The 13,713-nt window shown below is 46.6% G+C and overlaps 1 protein-coding gene across 2 annotated transcripts; it reads left to right on the forward strand.

Annotated features, from left to right (window-relative positions):
* On the forward strand, positions 1-9,969 carry TRAPPC3 (trafficking protein particle complex subunit 3). 2 transcript variants are annotated; one of them, XM_049617523.1, is made up of 5 exons: positions 1-172; positions 7,086-7,183; positions 7,429-7,528; positions 8,577-8,759; positions 9,216-9,969. In XM_049617523.1, the coding sequence occupies exons 1-5, from the start codon at positions 131-133 to the stop codon at positions 9,333-9,335; spliced, it is 543 nt and encodes a 180-aa protein (XP_049473480.1). In that variant the 5' UTR covers positions 1-130; the 3' UTR covers positions 9,336-9,969. The 2 variants fall into 2 exon arrangements, with proteins under 2 accessions (XP_049473480.1, XP_049473481.1); XM_049617524.1 differs by lacking the exon at positions 1-172 and adding an exon at positions 316-444.
* The last annotated feature ends 3,744 nt before the right edge of the window (positions 9,970-13,713 follow it).

Here is a 13,713-nt window from a genome sequence, read left to right on the forward strand (position 1 = left end):
GCAGGCCGCGCAGGCGCGGTGAGTTGGTGCCGGTCAGTCCCGAAGGCTGAGGGGCCGCGGCTGGGTGGAGCGGTGTCCAGAGGGGTCGCCGAGCAGGTCTGTGGCGAGGCGGGGTCCGGCGGCCGGCACCATGTCTAGGCAGGCGAACCGTGGCACCGAGAGCAAGAAAATGGTAACTCGGAGCGCGTGACCTCGGCGAGCGGGGCGGAATGGAGGCGTTCTGGGGAAGGGGCCCGGCGCGGGGCGCAATTGGAAAAGGGCCTCCTATGAGCGCAAAGTGCTTTCGCAGGAAGGAAGGAGGAGGGGGCTGCCTGTGGGCCTGGAGGGGAGAATCACGCCGGGGACGTCCCGGGCCTGAAGCAGGTTGCAGGGCCGCTGGAGTAGCTCAGAGATCCCTCCCCCGACGCCTGAGAGCCGCCGTGTGCTAGACCAACAGCGACGACGGTAATAGTAACTACCACTATTGCTCTCTTACTGTGTGTTAGGCACGGAGCCAGGCACTTTACGTACACGGTGTCATTTAATTCGCTAAGTAACTCTCTCAGGTAGATAATGTTACCGCAGTTTTACGGCTCCGAGAGGTTACATAACTTCCCCAAATTTACATCTAGGAAGAGTTAGGATTTGAACTCATGTCTCTGTAGAACTTCCAAGTTTCAGACTACTGGGCCCTACTGTCTCTCACACTGTGTTCTGGGGATGGTAAGAGATGCTCCGATACTGATCCTGCCAGAAAGGAACTTTTATTTGGAGGAGTAGGCAGGGTGGCAGTAAGTGGTACCTCTCTGGTGAGGGGCGGGGGGCGGGGGGACTCCTTTCTTGCCCTGGGAATAGTGGGACACCATGTAGTCTGGTAAAGTTTGGTTGCAAGTGGCAGCCTGACCTGGAAAGTAAGGTAGATGACGCTTTCCTCCAAATTAAGGGGACCTCTTGCCAGGTGTTCTTCTTTGCCATATTCTTCCCTCCTCCAGAATTGCCCATGCTATCTTTCTTTCCCGATTTGGAAACTCAATCAGGGGCCCTTTGTTGACACTCAGCTCTAGCGGGGTGATTAAACATCCCTTATACCTTGGCATCTTACACTAGGAACAGCCACCAAAAATGGGCCACAGGAGGCCCTAACACTCCAAAGTAGTACCTGACTTTTTTTTTTTCAGACCCCTTTTGAGAAGCTGCTGATACCAATGGATCTCCTCCCGAGATTTTTTTTTTTAAGTTTATTTATTTATTTTGAGCGAGAGAGTATGGGCAGGGTAGGGGCAGAGAGAGAGGGAGAGAGAATCTCTAATGGCGCAGAGCTCTACACGGGGCTCGAACTCACAAACCATGAGATCATGACCTGAGCTGAAACCAAGAGTCAGACACTTAACCAACTGAGCCACCCAGGTGCCCCTCCCCAGAAATGTTAAATTGACAGACATGTACATGGACACTTGTGGACATTGTTGGAATTTTCAAGTCTTGTTTGATCCTCAATTTCCTTATTTATAAATTGGGGACAATGATGCCTACTTAAGATTAAGTGAGATAACAGTGTACAATGTATGGGACATGGTAAATGTTTGTTTCCTCTTTTCCTAAGATATGAGGAGATGCTTAGTTTTCATATCTTAGTTTTGTTTTGTACTTTTTTTAAACCTGAAATCCCTATTGAAATATTTAATACCATTTTATTTATTTGTTTATATTTAAATATTGAGAGAGAGGGAGACAGAAATTCTGAAGCAGGCTCCATGCCGACCGAACCACCCAGGTGCCCTTTTAATACCATTTTAAACAGGAACCTCCAGGTTCCACCCTTAACACCAGCAGCAACCCCCTCCGTGTTCATTCTGCTTTGGTGAGGGGAGAATTAGGGAGGGGAGCAGCACACTCCTGCCTCAAGGCTTTTGCAACTGCTAGTGTCTCTGCTTAGAACTTCCTTCCCCCAGTGAGTAACCCTAACCCTCATGTAGCTACTCCCTACTTCATTCGCAGTTACTCAAATGTCACCTCCTCTGAAGAGACCTTTCCTGACTACCTGACTAGTTTTCTGTCCTCTTACTCTACTCTGTTTTTCTTCATGGCGCTATTCCGTTATAAATTATATACTTGTTTCTTTTCAGTCTTCCCCATGAAAATGTAACCACCAGAGCAAGGATTTGTTTTGTCCATTGCTCTGTTCCCAGCATCTGGGATGATGCTTGGCTCTAGGGAATCAATATTTAGTGAATGAATGACATGAAGGTTTGGGGCACCCTCTCATTCATTTCCTGCTGCTGCCTACTTAAGGGCCTGTCACATGATCCTCTTGCTGGCCACCTGGTTTTGGTATGCTCCTCTCCTCCTGGGGGGGGTCTCTCCCTCTAGCAGCCCTCTTCCCAGTTGGCCCAACCTTCTGCTAATTACTGTGTTCCCACTTAAACCCTCCAAGACTTAAATGATTAATATACCCAAAGAACTAGACCTCTGCTTTTAGTCTGTGCGAGCAGAAACAGCCCATGTATCTGGCAAACTTTTCCTGAGCCCTAACTATATGGGTGGCTCTGTGCTAGGTGTTGGGAGAAGTGCAGAGATGCAGTCCTAGTCCCTGACCTTGAGAAGCACATGCTATGAGAGAGGCAGAAAAGTATATAACACAGGGGTGTAGTACTGTCCTGGCCTAACTGCTTACTTGCTGTGTGACCTTCATTGTTGTAAGCATCAGTTTCACCATCTTTAAAAAATAGATTCGAAAGGGTAGTAATAGTATCTGTCATGGGGTTGTTCTGAGAGTTCATTGACATCATGCATGAAAAGCTAACAGTGTGACAGTCCCCTCAACACAGTTGGCACTCGGTAAATGTCAACTAGCAAGCATCCTTGTTTGTACAGATATTAGCCTTTATGTGTCTGTACAGTGTTTGGTTCTTGAATTCCATGGACAGTCAAACCCAACTTTATTTTGTGTTATGTTACTAGTAACCCAACCCCAGTGGCTGTATTGTCCAGTGCTCAGGTGGGTTACTACTTCAGTGGCAGCACTCAGAATCTCCATACAGGAGGCCGGAGGGTAAGAGAGAGGGATCAACTCCCTCCTGTTACTGACCTTCAGTCCCAGCTGCTTGGGGCAGTCACACTGAATTATTTGTGTTGATAAAAATAGTAAATGTGACTCTTGGAACATTAGCTCCAAAGATCGGCCCCCCTAGGAAGATTTGTTTGTCCGGGGCACTAACTGAAAAGGCTTTGAAAACCATCAAGTACAGTAGCTCACCTGAAGTAGGGCTTGGCTTTACTTGCTCTGCTCAGGTTGTACCTATAGTACTTGGAGATCGTATTGGCTATTCTGTGGTTTCTTGGTCTGCAAAGCATTTAAAGTCCGTTATCTCATTAGATCCTCCAGCATGACAGATTTTACTGTTGCCCGTGTTTGTGTGAGGGGATTGAGATTTAGCAAAGTAAAGTGACTTACCTAAAATCCCACAGCTAGTAAGTGGCAGTCCAGACTCAGAATCAGGTCTTCTGACTACAAACCCAGTATTCATTCATTCTTTCTTTCTTTCTTTCTTTCTTTCTTTCTTTCTTTCTTTCTTTTTAATTTTTTAAAGTTTATTTATCTTGAGAGAGAGAGAGACAGAGGGAGGGAGAGCATGAGCAGGAAAGGGGCAGAGAGAGAAGGGGAGAGAGAGAATCCCAAGCAGGCTCCGCACTGTCAGCACAGAGCTCGATGCAGGGCTCGAACTTACCAACCACGAGATCATGACCTGAGCCAAAACCAAGAGTCAGAGGTTTAACTGACTGAGCCACCCAGGTGCCCCATAAACCCATTATTCTTTCTATTTGCCTTATTAGTTATTACAAAGTTCTTTATATTGATTCAAAAATCTCCCTCCTTAAACCAATTCAGGATACTCTCTGATAGCACACTACAGAGAACTAGTTTAAGAATAAAAAATAACAGGGGCGCCTGGGTGGCTCAGTCAGTTAAGCGGCCGACTTCGGCTCAGGTCATGATCTCGCGGTCCGTGAGTTCGAGCCCCGCATCGGGCTCTGTGCTGACAGCTCAGAGCCTGGAGCCTGCTTCCGATTCTGTGTCTCCCTCTCTCTGACCCTCCCCCGTTCATACTCTGTCCTCTCTCTGTCTCAAAAATAAATAAACGTTAAAAAAAAAAAGAATAAAAAATAACAGCATCTACTTCTTTTGTAGGTACTGTACTTCTTGTGTAGGTACTATGCAGCAGGCGCCCTATATATATATCTCATTGTAGCCCTCAAGGGCAGATAGTATTGTCACCGTTGCACAGATGTGAAAAAAACTGATGTTCCAAAATACTAAGTGATGGCTTCGATCACATAACTTTTTACAGGACAGTGCTCAACTATTAAGAAGACTGAATCTCAGTTACTTAACCTGTCACCTATAAAATGGGGATGGATGATGTTTGCTAAACTCCTGGTTGTTATTAGGATTAATGAAAGGCATTCTGAAGATTTTATAAATGTAAATGGCCCTTGTTACTAAACATAATTAAAGCACTTAAAAATGTTGCAGAAGAGATTCATGTTTTTGTTGGGAAGGAGAATGTGGTTATTATGTTCAATGAAGAAGTTGGATCAATTGAATTAGCTGACCTTTAAGGTCCCATGAAACCTTTTGTCGTAAGGGTCACAAGGACTGAAAACCCAGGTCAGCAGTAACCTGTCTTCCTCTTCTGTTTTCTCTTTTATTCATTCCTGTCAAATCACATTGGTCTCTTAGCTGTTTCTCAAACATGGCAGACATACTCCCATGTCAGTGTCTTTGCACTTGCTTCCTACAATCTTTTCACCCAGGTTTCTTCATGGCATAGCCTTACTTCCTTCAGGTCTTTGCACAAATATCACCTTACTAGGCCTTCTCTGACTATCCTATTTAAAATTGACACCTCTTTCTCTCTCCCTCCCCTTTTCTCTCTCTCTCTGTCTCTCTCTCTCTGTCTCCCTCTCCCTCTCTCCCTCTCTGCGTGTGTGTATCCTTTGCTGGCTTTTTGTCCATAGCTCTTATCATCATCTGGCAAACCATATATTTTATTCAATTTATTATGTATCACCCTCCTATTAGATAATCTCTGGTACATAGTAGACATTGAATGGATGACTATTTTCTGTGCCACAGCTCCACTCCTATTTTTAAAGTATGAAGACCTTTAAGTGATGTATTTACATTGCACACTGTTCAAGTGGGCTTGGTTCATAATCAGAGATGGAGACAGAATTGCAAATTAAGAGAGAGTGTGGAGAACCTGGGTCAGGAATCTCATTCCCAAATCCCAGGCATATTGATTCTGTGACCATGGACAGATCTGTTTAGAACCTTGATTTTTTTTATTGGTAAATTGGGGGCTGCTGCGTGTATAAGGTGCTTGATAACATTGTGATATGCATGTTACTTGGCATTATGGTGGGCTGAGGCCATTGGAGTCTCTATCCAAAGGCTCATTAATAATGGAAGGAAAGCTCTCCTGATTTAATGCAGTGGTGCCAACTCGATAGACTGGTAACTGCTGGATTGTCTCCATCCATTCATGTCCAAGCCATTCTAGTGCCAAACCCGTAACTTTACTAAAAAATCATTGGCCTCCTTAATAGCTTCCCCTTAATTGCCATATTTGGTAAATGGTCTCTGGGAGACACCCTGATCTGACTGTTTTAGTTTAGTTCAAAAAGCCTCCTGGTTCTGAAACTGATTCTCTGACTCTCTAGTGCAGGTAAGTTTTTTGTTATTTTTTAGGGGGGCTATTAATATTGAACTTATGGGGAACAGTGGGTAGAGTGAATATTGGCTTAGAAACTCTTGTTTTTTGTCTCCCAAAATTACTTTTGTCAATAATTAGCTGTTTGTCTTTGGGCAGATTACTTAATCATTCTGAGTCTCAGTTTTCCTCATCTCTGAAATGAGATTAATCCCTGCCCTTTCTGCCTTACAGAATTATGGTGGGGTGGAAAATGAGACTATGAAAAGTAGAAGGCAGTATGTGAGCAGAAGGCTCACATTATCATTCTTGCAGTGACCTCAGCACCAGGCCAGGGGGACGAGGTGAGGAGCACTGAGGTCCTGAGAGCCTGGGCCTTAACATTACTTGGACTTTCTTCCCCAGAAGACTTGAGGACAGAAAGGTGCTCTGCCCCAAGTCTGACGAGCTTCCACTCAGAAGGGAGCGGTTGGGTGGCTGACTTGATCTTTCAGCCTGCCTTCTGTGTGGATCCATTGCCCCAGATGTGCTGTTAGCATGTTCTTCACTGTGTTTAGCTCCTGACCTCCTGCTTTCATTCTGTAGTCATGGCATTTGTCATCCTTTCCCTTCCACATCTCTGTTTCTTGGTAGGTAGGTGACAGGAGTCTTTATCTGAGACAGGGATTCTGTGATTTTAACTGTGGTTGTAGTAGAAACCAGTCCAGATCAGGGCTGTGTTCCAGGTACACAAAAGATTGGACTCCTTTCAGAGTGACCCCATTCCTGGAAACATTTTCGCTCTGTGTCAAGAGGAACATTATTTTTCCTCATTTTGGTGACTTAGGAGGGGGATTATCAGAGCAGCGGACTTTGTCTAGGACTTCCTTTCCTCCCCACAGACAAGGCCCCTGGGTCCTTGCTGCTCCTGGGTGGGGCGCTGGGAGTGAGTTGAGGCCAGGACACCCCAGATATTCTTAGGTGTAGAGAAGCCATTGGTCACACCTGCTAACATACAGAAGCTAATCTGTAACTGTCTGTTTCAGGTCTGTCTTTCATGGTATCTAGTGGATGACTGCTGCTCCCACCCCAGATTCTGGTGACCCAAGCTTAGCTTGGCGGTTGTGGTGGGGTCCTGGGTTAGCAGAAACCCACCTTGATATGTTGGAAGAGTGACTCCTCTATGCATGAAGTGCCTTCTACAACGTGTTCTGTAGTAGGTCTGGCTGAAGCCCTGCCACCTTGACCCTGGGGAGCCACACTCGTTGGCACTCCATAGAGGAGGATGTTCTTTCTCACCATACACAGATGACCTTCCTTTGAATCCTGACAGCTGCATTGAGGCTGATCTAGACTCACTAAACTTTGTTTTTTGTGCATCTTGGTTCTTACTGTCTTTTGAATGTCTTTTAGAGCTCTGAACTTTTCACCCTTACCTATGGGGCCCTGGTCACCCAGCTATGCAAGGACTATGAAAATGATGAAGATGTGAATAAACAGCTGGATAAAATGTGAGTGAGCTGCTCTGCGGGAGGGACAAGAATGGGGCTCCCTAGTGCACAATCCGCATGGTCCTTTAGAGCCCAGAACAGGATTCTCTTTTGTAACCAATATTTTGGATACAGTTTCCACTGAGCTCATGTATTGAGATGTTTTGGAATTGTCCCCTATTTTCCCTTTACCACCAGCAGCCTTATGTTCAGACGTAAGACATTCACACTCCATAATACAGTCTGTTCTCTTATTTTCTTCCCAGGGGCTATAACATTGGAGTCCGACTGATAGAAGATTTCTTGGCACGGTCAAATGTTGGAAGGTGCCACGACTTTCGGGAAACTGCAGACGTCATCGCCAAGGTCATTATCCTGGGCCACCTTGTTGTGCTGAGGGATGTCATTGGGAGGCACTGCTTACCACACTCTCCATCTCCCTTAGAGAGGCCCTTAGTATTCCAAAATACTAGTTAGGCAGCTGTCTGGTCAAAGGAGTCTTCCTGGTGGTTTGGGAATAGCACAGATTATGAAAAGGGAAGAGTGGTTGGGATCATCTGTGTGGATGAAAGCCCCACTGAAGTCAAAGCCAGGTCTCCTTGACTATGAAGATGTAGCAGAGCAGCCTGGGGGTTAAGAATACAGACTTTGGATTCAGACAAACCTGGCTTCAAATTCTGGCTCCAGTACTTACCAGTTAAGGGTAAGTTGCTTTTAACCTTTTAATTATCACTTACCTCATCTTTAAAAAAGGAAAATAAGAGCTGCCTCACAGAGTGATTGTAAGAAGTAAAGGAAATAATGAACATGAGCATTCAATTAAAACGAATACACTTAACTTAGTGTGCTTATAGGAAATGGTCACTATTGATAATATTAACATTATGTATGGTAGAATTAATAATAAGTGATAAAACGCCTTTAGCTTTGTGGCGTCCGTTGCCTAAAGGTTGGTTCTTTCTGTTGTAGAGCATGCCGGCCCCAATCCTACAGAGAGCTGATAGTGAAGAGACAGTGTGAGGGTTTGGAATCAGGAGGGTGGATAGAGGGAAGGATGTCTTCAGAGTAATTCTGCCACAGTGACTCATACTTGCTTTCAAGAAGGATTCAGGTAGCACAGAGGACAAGGAAGTGGACCGTGCCTCTCATGTGCTGGTTCCGAGAAGCCACCCCGTCAGAAGAAGTGTAGGTGGGCAGCAAGTTGCCTAATTGTATGACGCCTTGAAGGAGCGGAGTGTGGAATTGTGCACAGATGCTTTGTCTTTTTTGCCCTGAATGCCTAAAGCTCCAGTGTTTTGCAAAGGCCACAGTTTTGTTCCCAAGCCATTTAGTTCTCCTTTGCCAGTCCCATCACCTTCCCTGGTGTGCGGTCCCTACTCCTCTTCCACATAGTGCTGTCATGTGTTCCTGACAGGTGGCGTTCAAGATGTACTTGGGCATCACTCCAAGCATCACCAATTGGAGCCCAGCTGGTGACGAATTCTCCCTCATTTTGGAAAATAATCCCTTGGTGGACTTTGTGGAACTTCCCGATAACCACTCATCCCTTATTTATTCCAATCTCTTGTGTGGGGTGTTACGGGGAGCCTTGGAAATGGTGAGTGCGGCTCTTTACCTCCTGGGACACCTGAAATGTAGTAGGGGCTTGATAAAGGTTTGAAGGAATGAGAGAAGGAGAGAAAAGAAAGGCCTTTGGCTCCCCTCAGCACTTTGCTACCTGAGATGTGACGCTGCTGAGCATAGGATCCAAGGTGGATGTTTCTACATGGTGATGATTCTTGCTGATAGTAGTGCTGTCAGCCCCCAAAGCCCAGGAAATTCCCAGATTGGCTTATTTGGGTAAAGGTCTCATTTGTGGGTGCTCTTTGTTAAGTCAGCCTTACAGATCGGGGCCACTGCTTTCTACAGGGACACGAACTGGCAATCCTATCCTTGCGAGAAACTAGCCCCCTTGTTGGGACTGCCATGGATGAGTCAGCTACAGCCTGTCCCCTGTGGTTCCCCAGAGGCTGCAACTAGGCACCCGCCCCTTCATTTTCCCACTGTCCCCCAGGTCCAGATGGCTGTGGAGGCCAAGTTTGTCCAGGACACCCTGAAAGGAGACGGTGTGACAGAAATCCGGATGAGGTTCATCAGGCGGATTGAGGACAATCTCCCAGCTGGAGAGGAGTGACCATCCCCAGGACTTCAGGGTAGCTAGCAGGAAGGAGCACTTGTTGGAATCAGAAGCCTCAGCTCCCTCTGCCCTCTAGAACTCAGTGACTCTTTTAACATGGTTGTTACATATTTTTCTGTTTCCATTCTCCATGCTAATAAAGAGCAGACTGCAATCTAGTCCATTTACCCCACAAGTGTGTACATTCAGGAGGGAAACTCTTTGCTCCCTCTCCCTTCAGAGGGGTTGGATGCAGTCATCTCTGGTTGGACTAGAAAGAGCTCAACTGTTTTACATTCCTGTTTGAATTTTCCAAAGCAAAACCCGTTTGATCCCATTAAAGAGGCAAGCCTACCCCACATCTATTCCTGGGCCTTCAGAAAGCCATTGGTAAATGGCTGTAGGGAATCCAGGGTTGTGGGACGGGGGAGGAGAGGCTGATAGGGATGGACAGGAATTACTAGTCATGGTGTGACACACTCTATTGCTTGCCAGGAAAGGGGAGCCATGCTGGAAACACTGACTTCTGGGAAGCCACCCAGGTCTCATTCCTCCCTGCTGTTTGGAGGCAACATCTCCTCTTTTTACAGAGGGTCCATCCTTTTTTCTTACAAATTCTTCAATAAAGACACATTCTTGAGTGAAATCCTAATCATGTTCTGTTTTCTTTCTGGAATTTGATTGCAGTGGAGTGAGGAGACCAGCTAAATCCCTGGACCCTGCCTTGCTTTTACCTGGTCTAGAAATGGCTTCTCCCCACAGACTAGAGAGTCTGGGAAGCCTGGGAGCAAATACTCCTTCAAAGTCACTTTTGGGTTTATTATCTAGCAAAATCTAGAAGCAGACCATTACCGCAGATATACCTAAAATGGACTACCTTGAGCTTTTTGGCCACTAAGTTGGAAGGCTTGGCTAGAGAGACCTTGTTAAGAATGGGGAAGGGAGGGGCGCCTGGGTGGCTCAGTCGGTTAAGCGTCCAACTTCAGCTCAGGTCATGATCTCGCGGTCCGTGGGTTCGAGCCCTGCATCGGGCTCTGGGATGATGGCTCAGAGCCTGGAGCCTGCTTTGGATTCTGTGTCTCCCTCCCTCTCTGCCCCTCCCCCGTTCATGCTCTGTCTCTCTCTGTCTCAAAAATAAAACGTTAAAAAAATAAAAAAAATTAAAAAAAAAAAGAATAGGGAGGGGGCACCTGGCTGGCTCATTCAGTAGAGCATGTGACTCTTGATCTTAGGGTTATGAGTTCGAGTCCCACGTGTGGCATAGAGTTTACTTGAAAATAGGGATGCCTGGGTGGCTCAGTCGGTTGAGCTTCTGACTCTTGAGTTCAGCTCAGGTCGTGGTCTCATGGTTCATGGGATCGAACCCCGCATCTGGATCTGCTGACAGCATGGAGCCTGCTTGGGATTCTCTCTGCCCCTGCCCAGCTTACGTGCACACATGCGCGTGCTCTCCCTCCTTCTCAAAATAAATACTGAAAAATAAAAATAGGTGAAAGCCAGATGGGAGGTTTGAGAGGATGAAAGGGAGAGGACGAAGAGTACTAAATTTTTTTTTCAAGGAGTTTTTTTTTTTCATTTTTTTTTAAATGTTTATTTATTTTTGAGACAGAGGGAGACAGAGCACGAGTGGGGGATGGGCAGAGAGAGAGAGGGAGACACAGAATCCGAAGCAGGCTCCAGGCTCCGAGCTGTCAGCGCAGAGCCCGATGCAGGGCTCGAGCCCACGAACCGTGAGTTCATGACCTGAGCCAAAGTCAGACGCCCAACTGACTGAGCCATCCAGACGCCCCTCAAGGAGTTTTGCTGTAAAGAAGAGCTAAGAAGTAGGGTAGTGTCTACAGGGTGATATGAAGTCAAAGGAAAGTTAAACCTCTGGTGTTGGGTACGATTTTTTGAGTGCTTACCGTGTGTCAGACGTTGTCCTAGCACTTTGCATTACCTAATCCACGATAATTCCATTATTCACAATAACTCCATTTTGATTTAAACTTTTTTTAAGTTTATTTGAAGAGAGACTGAGACAGCACCAGTTGGGGAGGGGCAGAGAGAGGGAGAGAATCTCAAGCAGGCGACCAGCAGCCAGCACAGAGCCTGATGCAGGGCCTGAACTCATGAAACTGTGAGATTATGACCTGAGCTGAAACCACGGGTCAGACGCTTAACCAACTGAGCCACCCAGGTGCCCCAAAATAAGTCCATTTTTAGAGGGAAGACGACAAATTGCCTGAAGTTATATGGCCATTAAGGGGAGAAGCTAGGTCACAAAGCCCATGTTTTGTTTTTTGTTTTTGTTTTTTTTTTTTTTGCTTTATTGACATTTTTTCTTTTTTTTTTTTTAATTTTCTTTTTTCTTTTTTTAAATTTACATCCAAATTAGTTACCATATGGTGCAACAATGATTTCAGGAGTAGATTCCTTAATGCCCCTTACCCATTTAGCCCATCCCCCCTCCCACAACCCCTCCAGTAACCCTCAGTTTGTTCTCTGTATTTATGAGTCTCTTCTGTTTTGTCCCCCTCCCTGTTTTAATATTATTTTTGTTTCCCTTCCCTTATGTTCATCTGTTTTGTCTCTTAAAGTCCTCATATGAGTGAAGTCATATGATTTTTGTCTTTCTCTAATTTCACTTAGCATAATACCCTCCAGTTCCATTCACGTAGTTGCAAACGGCAAGATTTCATTCTTTTTGATTGCCGAGTAATGCTCCATTGTGTGTATATATATTCTCCACATCTTCTTTATCCATTCATCCATCGATGGACATTTGGGCTCTTTCCATACTTTCGCTATTGTTGATAGAGCTGCTATAAATGTGGGGGTGCATGTGTCCCTTCGAAACGGCACACCTGTATCCCGTGGATAAATACCTAGTAATGCAATTGCTGGGTCATAGGTAGTTCTATTTTTAGTTTTTTGAGGAACCTCCATACCGTTTTCCAGAGTGGCTGCACCAGCTTGCATTCCCAACAAAGCCCATATTAACTGTGATGCGTGGTTCACATGGAGAGGTGGGAGGGGAGCAGGCCTGTGGGCCCCTCTCCCAGCCTTACAGAAGTTAGGATAGCTTTTCAAGGGAGGGATCAGAGGTTGTCAGGCCTTATTGGTAGCACTGTTCTTGGAGACAGCCTAGGGCCTTGAGGTCGCGATACTCAGGTTGTTGGGGGGAAATGGGGCCTCTGGGCTTTTCTCAAGGTTAGTGCACAGGCCTGAGGTGATGCATTGTGCGTTAAGTTTGTCTTGGTTGTGTAGGTTAGAACCAAGGTTTTGGGACGCCAGTAACAGAGGCAGTTTGCACACGACCTGCCTCCTCCAGTTGGGTTAGGCCATCAAGCAGGGGTGGGGAGGGGGTGTCACTTTTGTATTCCCAAGTATAGGGAGGCTCCCTCTGGGATCCTGTCTTTTCTGAGCTTCTTTACCTCCCCCTCCAGACACAAATTAGGGCCTAGGGCAGGCACCCCCTTTCGGTCAATGGTATCCTTAGCACCCAGTATAGGGCTGGGTCCAGTCACCCTAGAGTTTGAGTGAATCAAGGAGGTAAAGAGAATGAATGTGGGCCCAGATGTGGACGCGCTGTGCGGTGCCTGGGCCCTGCCTAGGAAAGTGAACCGCACCCTTCCCTCCTCCAGGGGGCTCTCACCCTTCCTCTTGTAGCACCACCCCCACTTCCCGGCAGCCTTTTGTATGGTATGAGGTTTTAGATATTTCCTTTCCCAGAGTTAAACATGGGCAGCATTACAGAGTCGGCAAGCTGTGGAAACAAAGCCCCCTCAGTGATTTTTCCCAGTGGCAGCCCCACAATTGTGTGATGTGCACCCAGAGGCTGAGGGAAGGGAGGGGGTGGGGACTATGGAACTATTGGGAACATCACCTCATCATCTCTTCCAAATAAGCCAAACATATGCAAGTCCAGCAACCAAGCTTCGAGGTCCCCTACCACATCCCCACCCCTGGAATTAATTCATTATGAATTATATATCCCTCACCTTTACTCTGACTGAGGCTGGGACAGCCCCCCAAGGCTGGGCCATTCCTTGTTCTCCAGGATGTTACCGGCATGCCCTCCCAAGCAAGATGGGGCAGGTCTGTCTGGCTTTACGGCAGGGGGGCTGAATAATGAGGTCAGCAGCCTGGGTTGAAGCTAAATTCTGGGGCCTGGGGCCGGAGTCCATGCTGGTGGCCTTTGGGCTTGGCACTGGCTCCGCAGAGCTCAAAGAAAAGGCCTTGCTCTTCAGCCTTTGGCCACCAGGGGTCTCCAGATCACCACTCTGTTGTCCTAGCGTGACCGTTGGACCCCTGGTTTTCATAATTTGCTAGAAGATGCACCTGATGGACAAATCTCAGAAGCTGGTTAGAATGTGGACGCGCTCCCCCCTTCCCCCCAGTCACTCCCACAGGA

This window comes from Panthera uncia (genome assembly GCF_023721935.1).
Source record: "Panthera uncia isolate 11264 chromosome C1 unlocalized genomic scaffold, Puncia_PCG_1.0 HiC_scaffold_4, whole genome shotgun sequence".
NCBI lineage: Eukaryota > Metazoa > Chordata > Mammalia > Carnivora > Felidae > Panthera > Panthera uncia.

What these genes read in the sequence shown, in the direction of transcription:
- TRAPPC3 (XM_049617523.1), top strand. Translation starts at nt 131, where the DNA reads ATGTCTAGGCAGGCGAACCGTGGCACCGAGAGCAAGAAAATG. An exon ending in GCACCGAGAGCAAGAAAATG is followed by an intron (nt 173 to 7,085) that starts GTAACTCGGAGC and finishes AATGTCTTTTAG; the next exon opens with AGCTCTGAACTTTTCACCCT. An exon ending in CTGCAGACGTCATCGCCAAG is followed by an intron (nt 7,529 to 8,576) that starts GTCATTATCCTG and finishes TGTTCCTGACAG; the next exon opens with GTGGCGTTCAAGATGTACTT.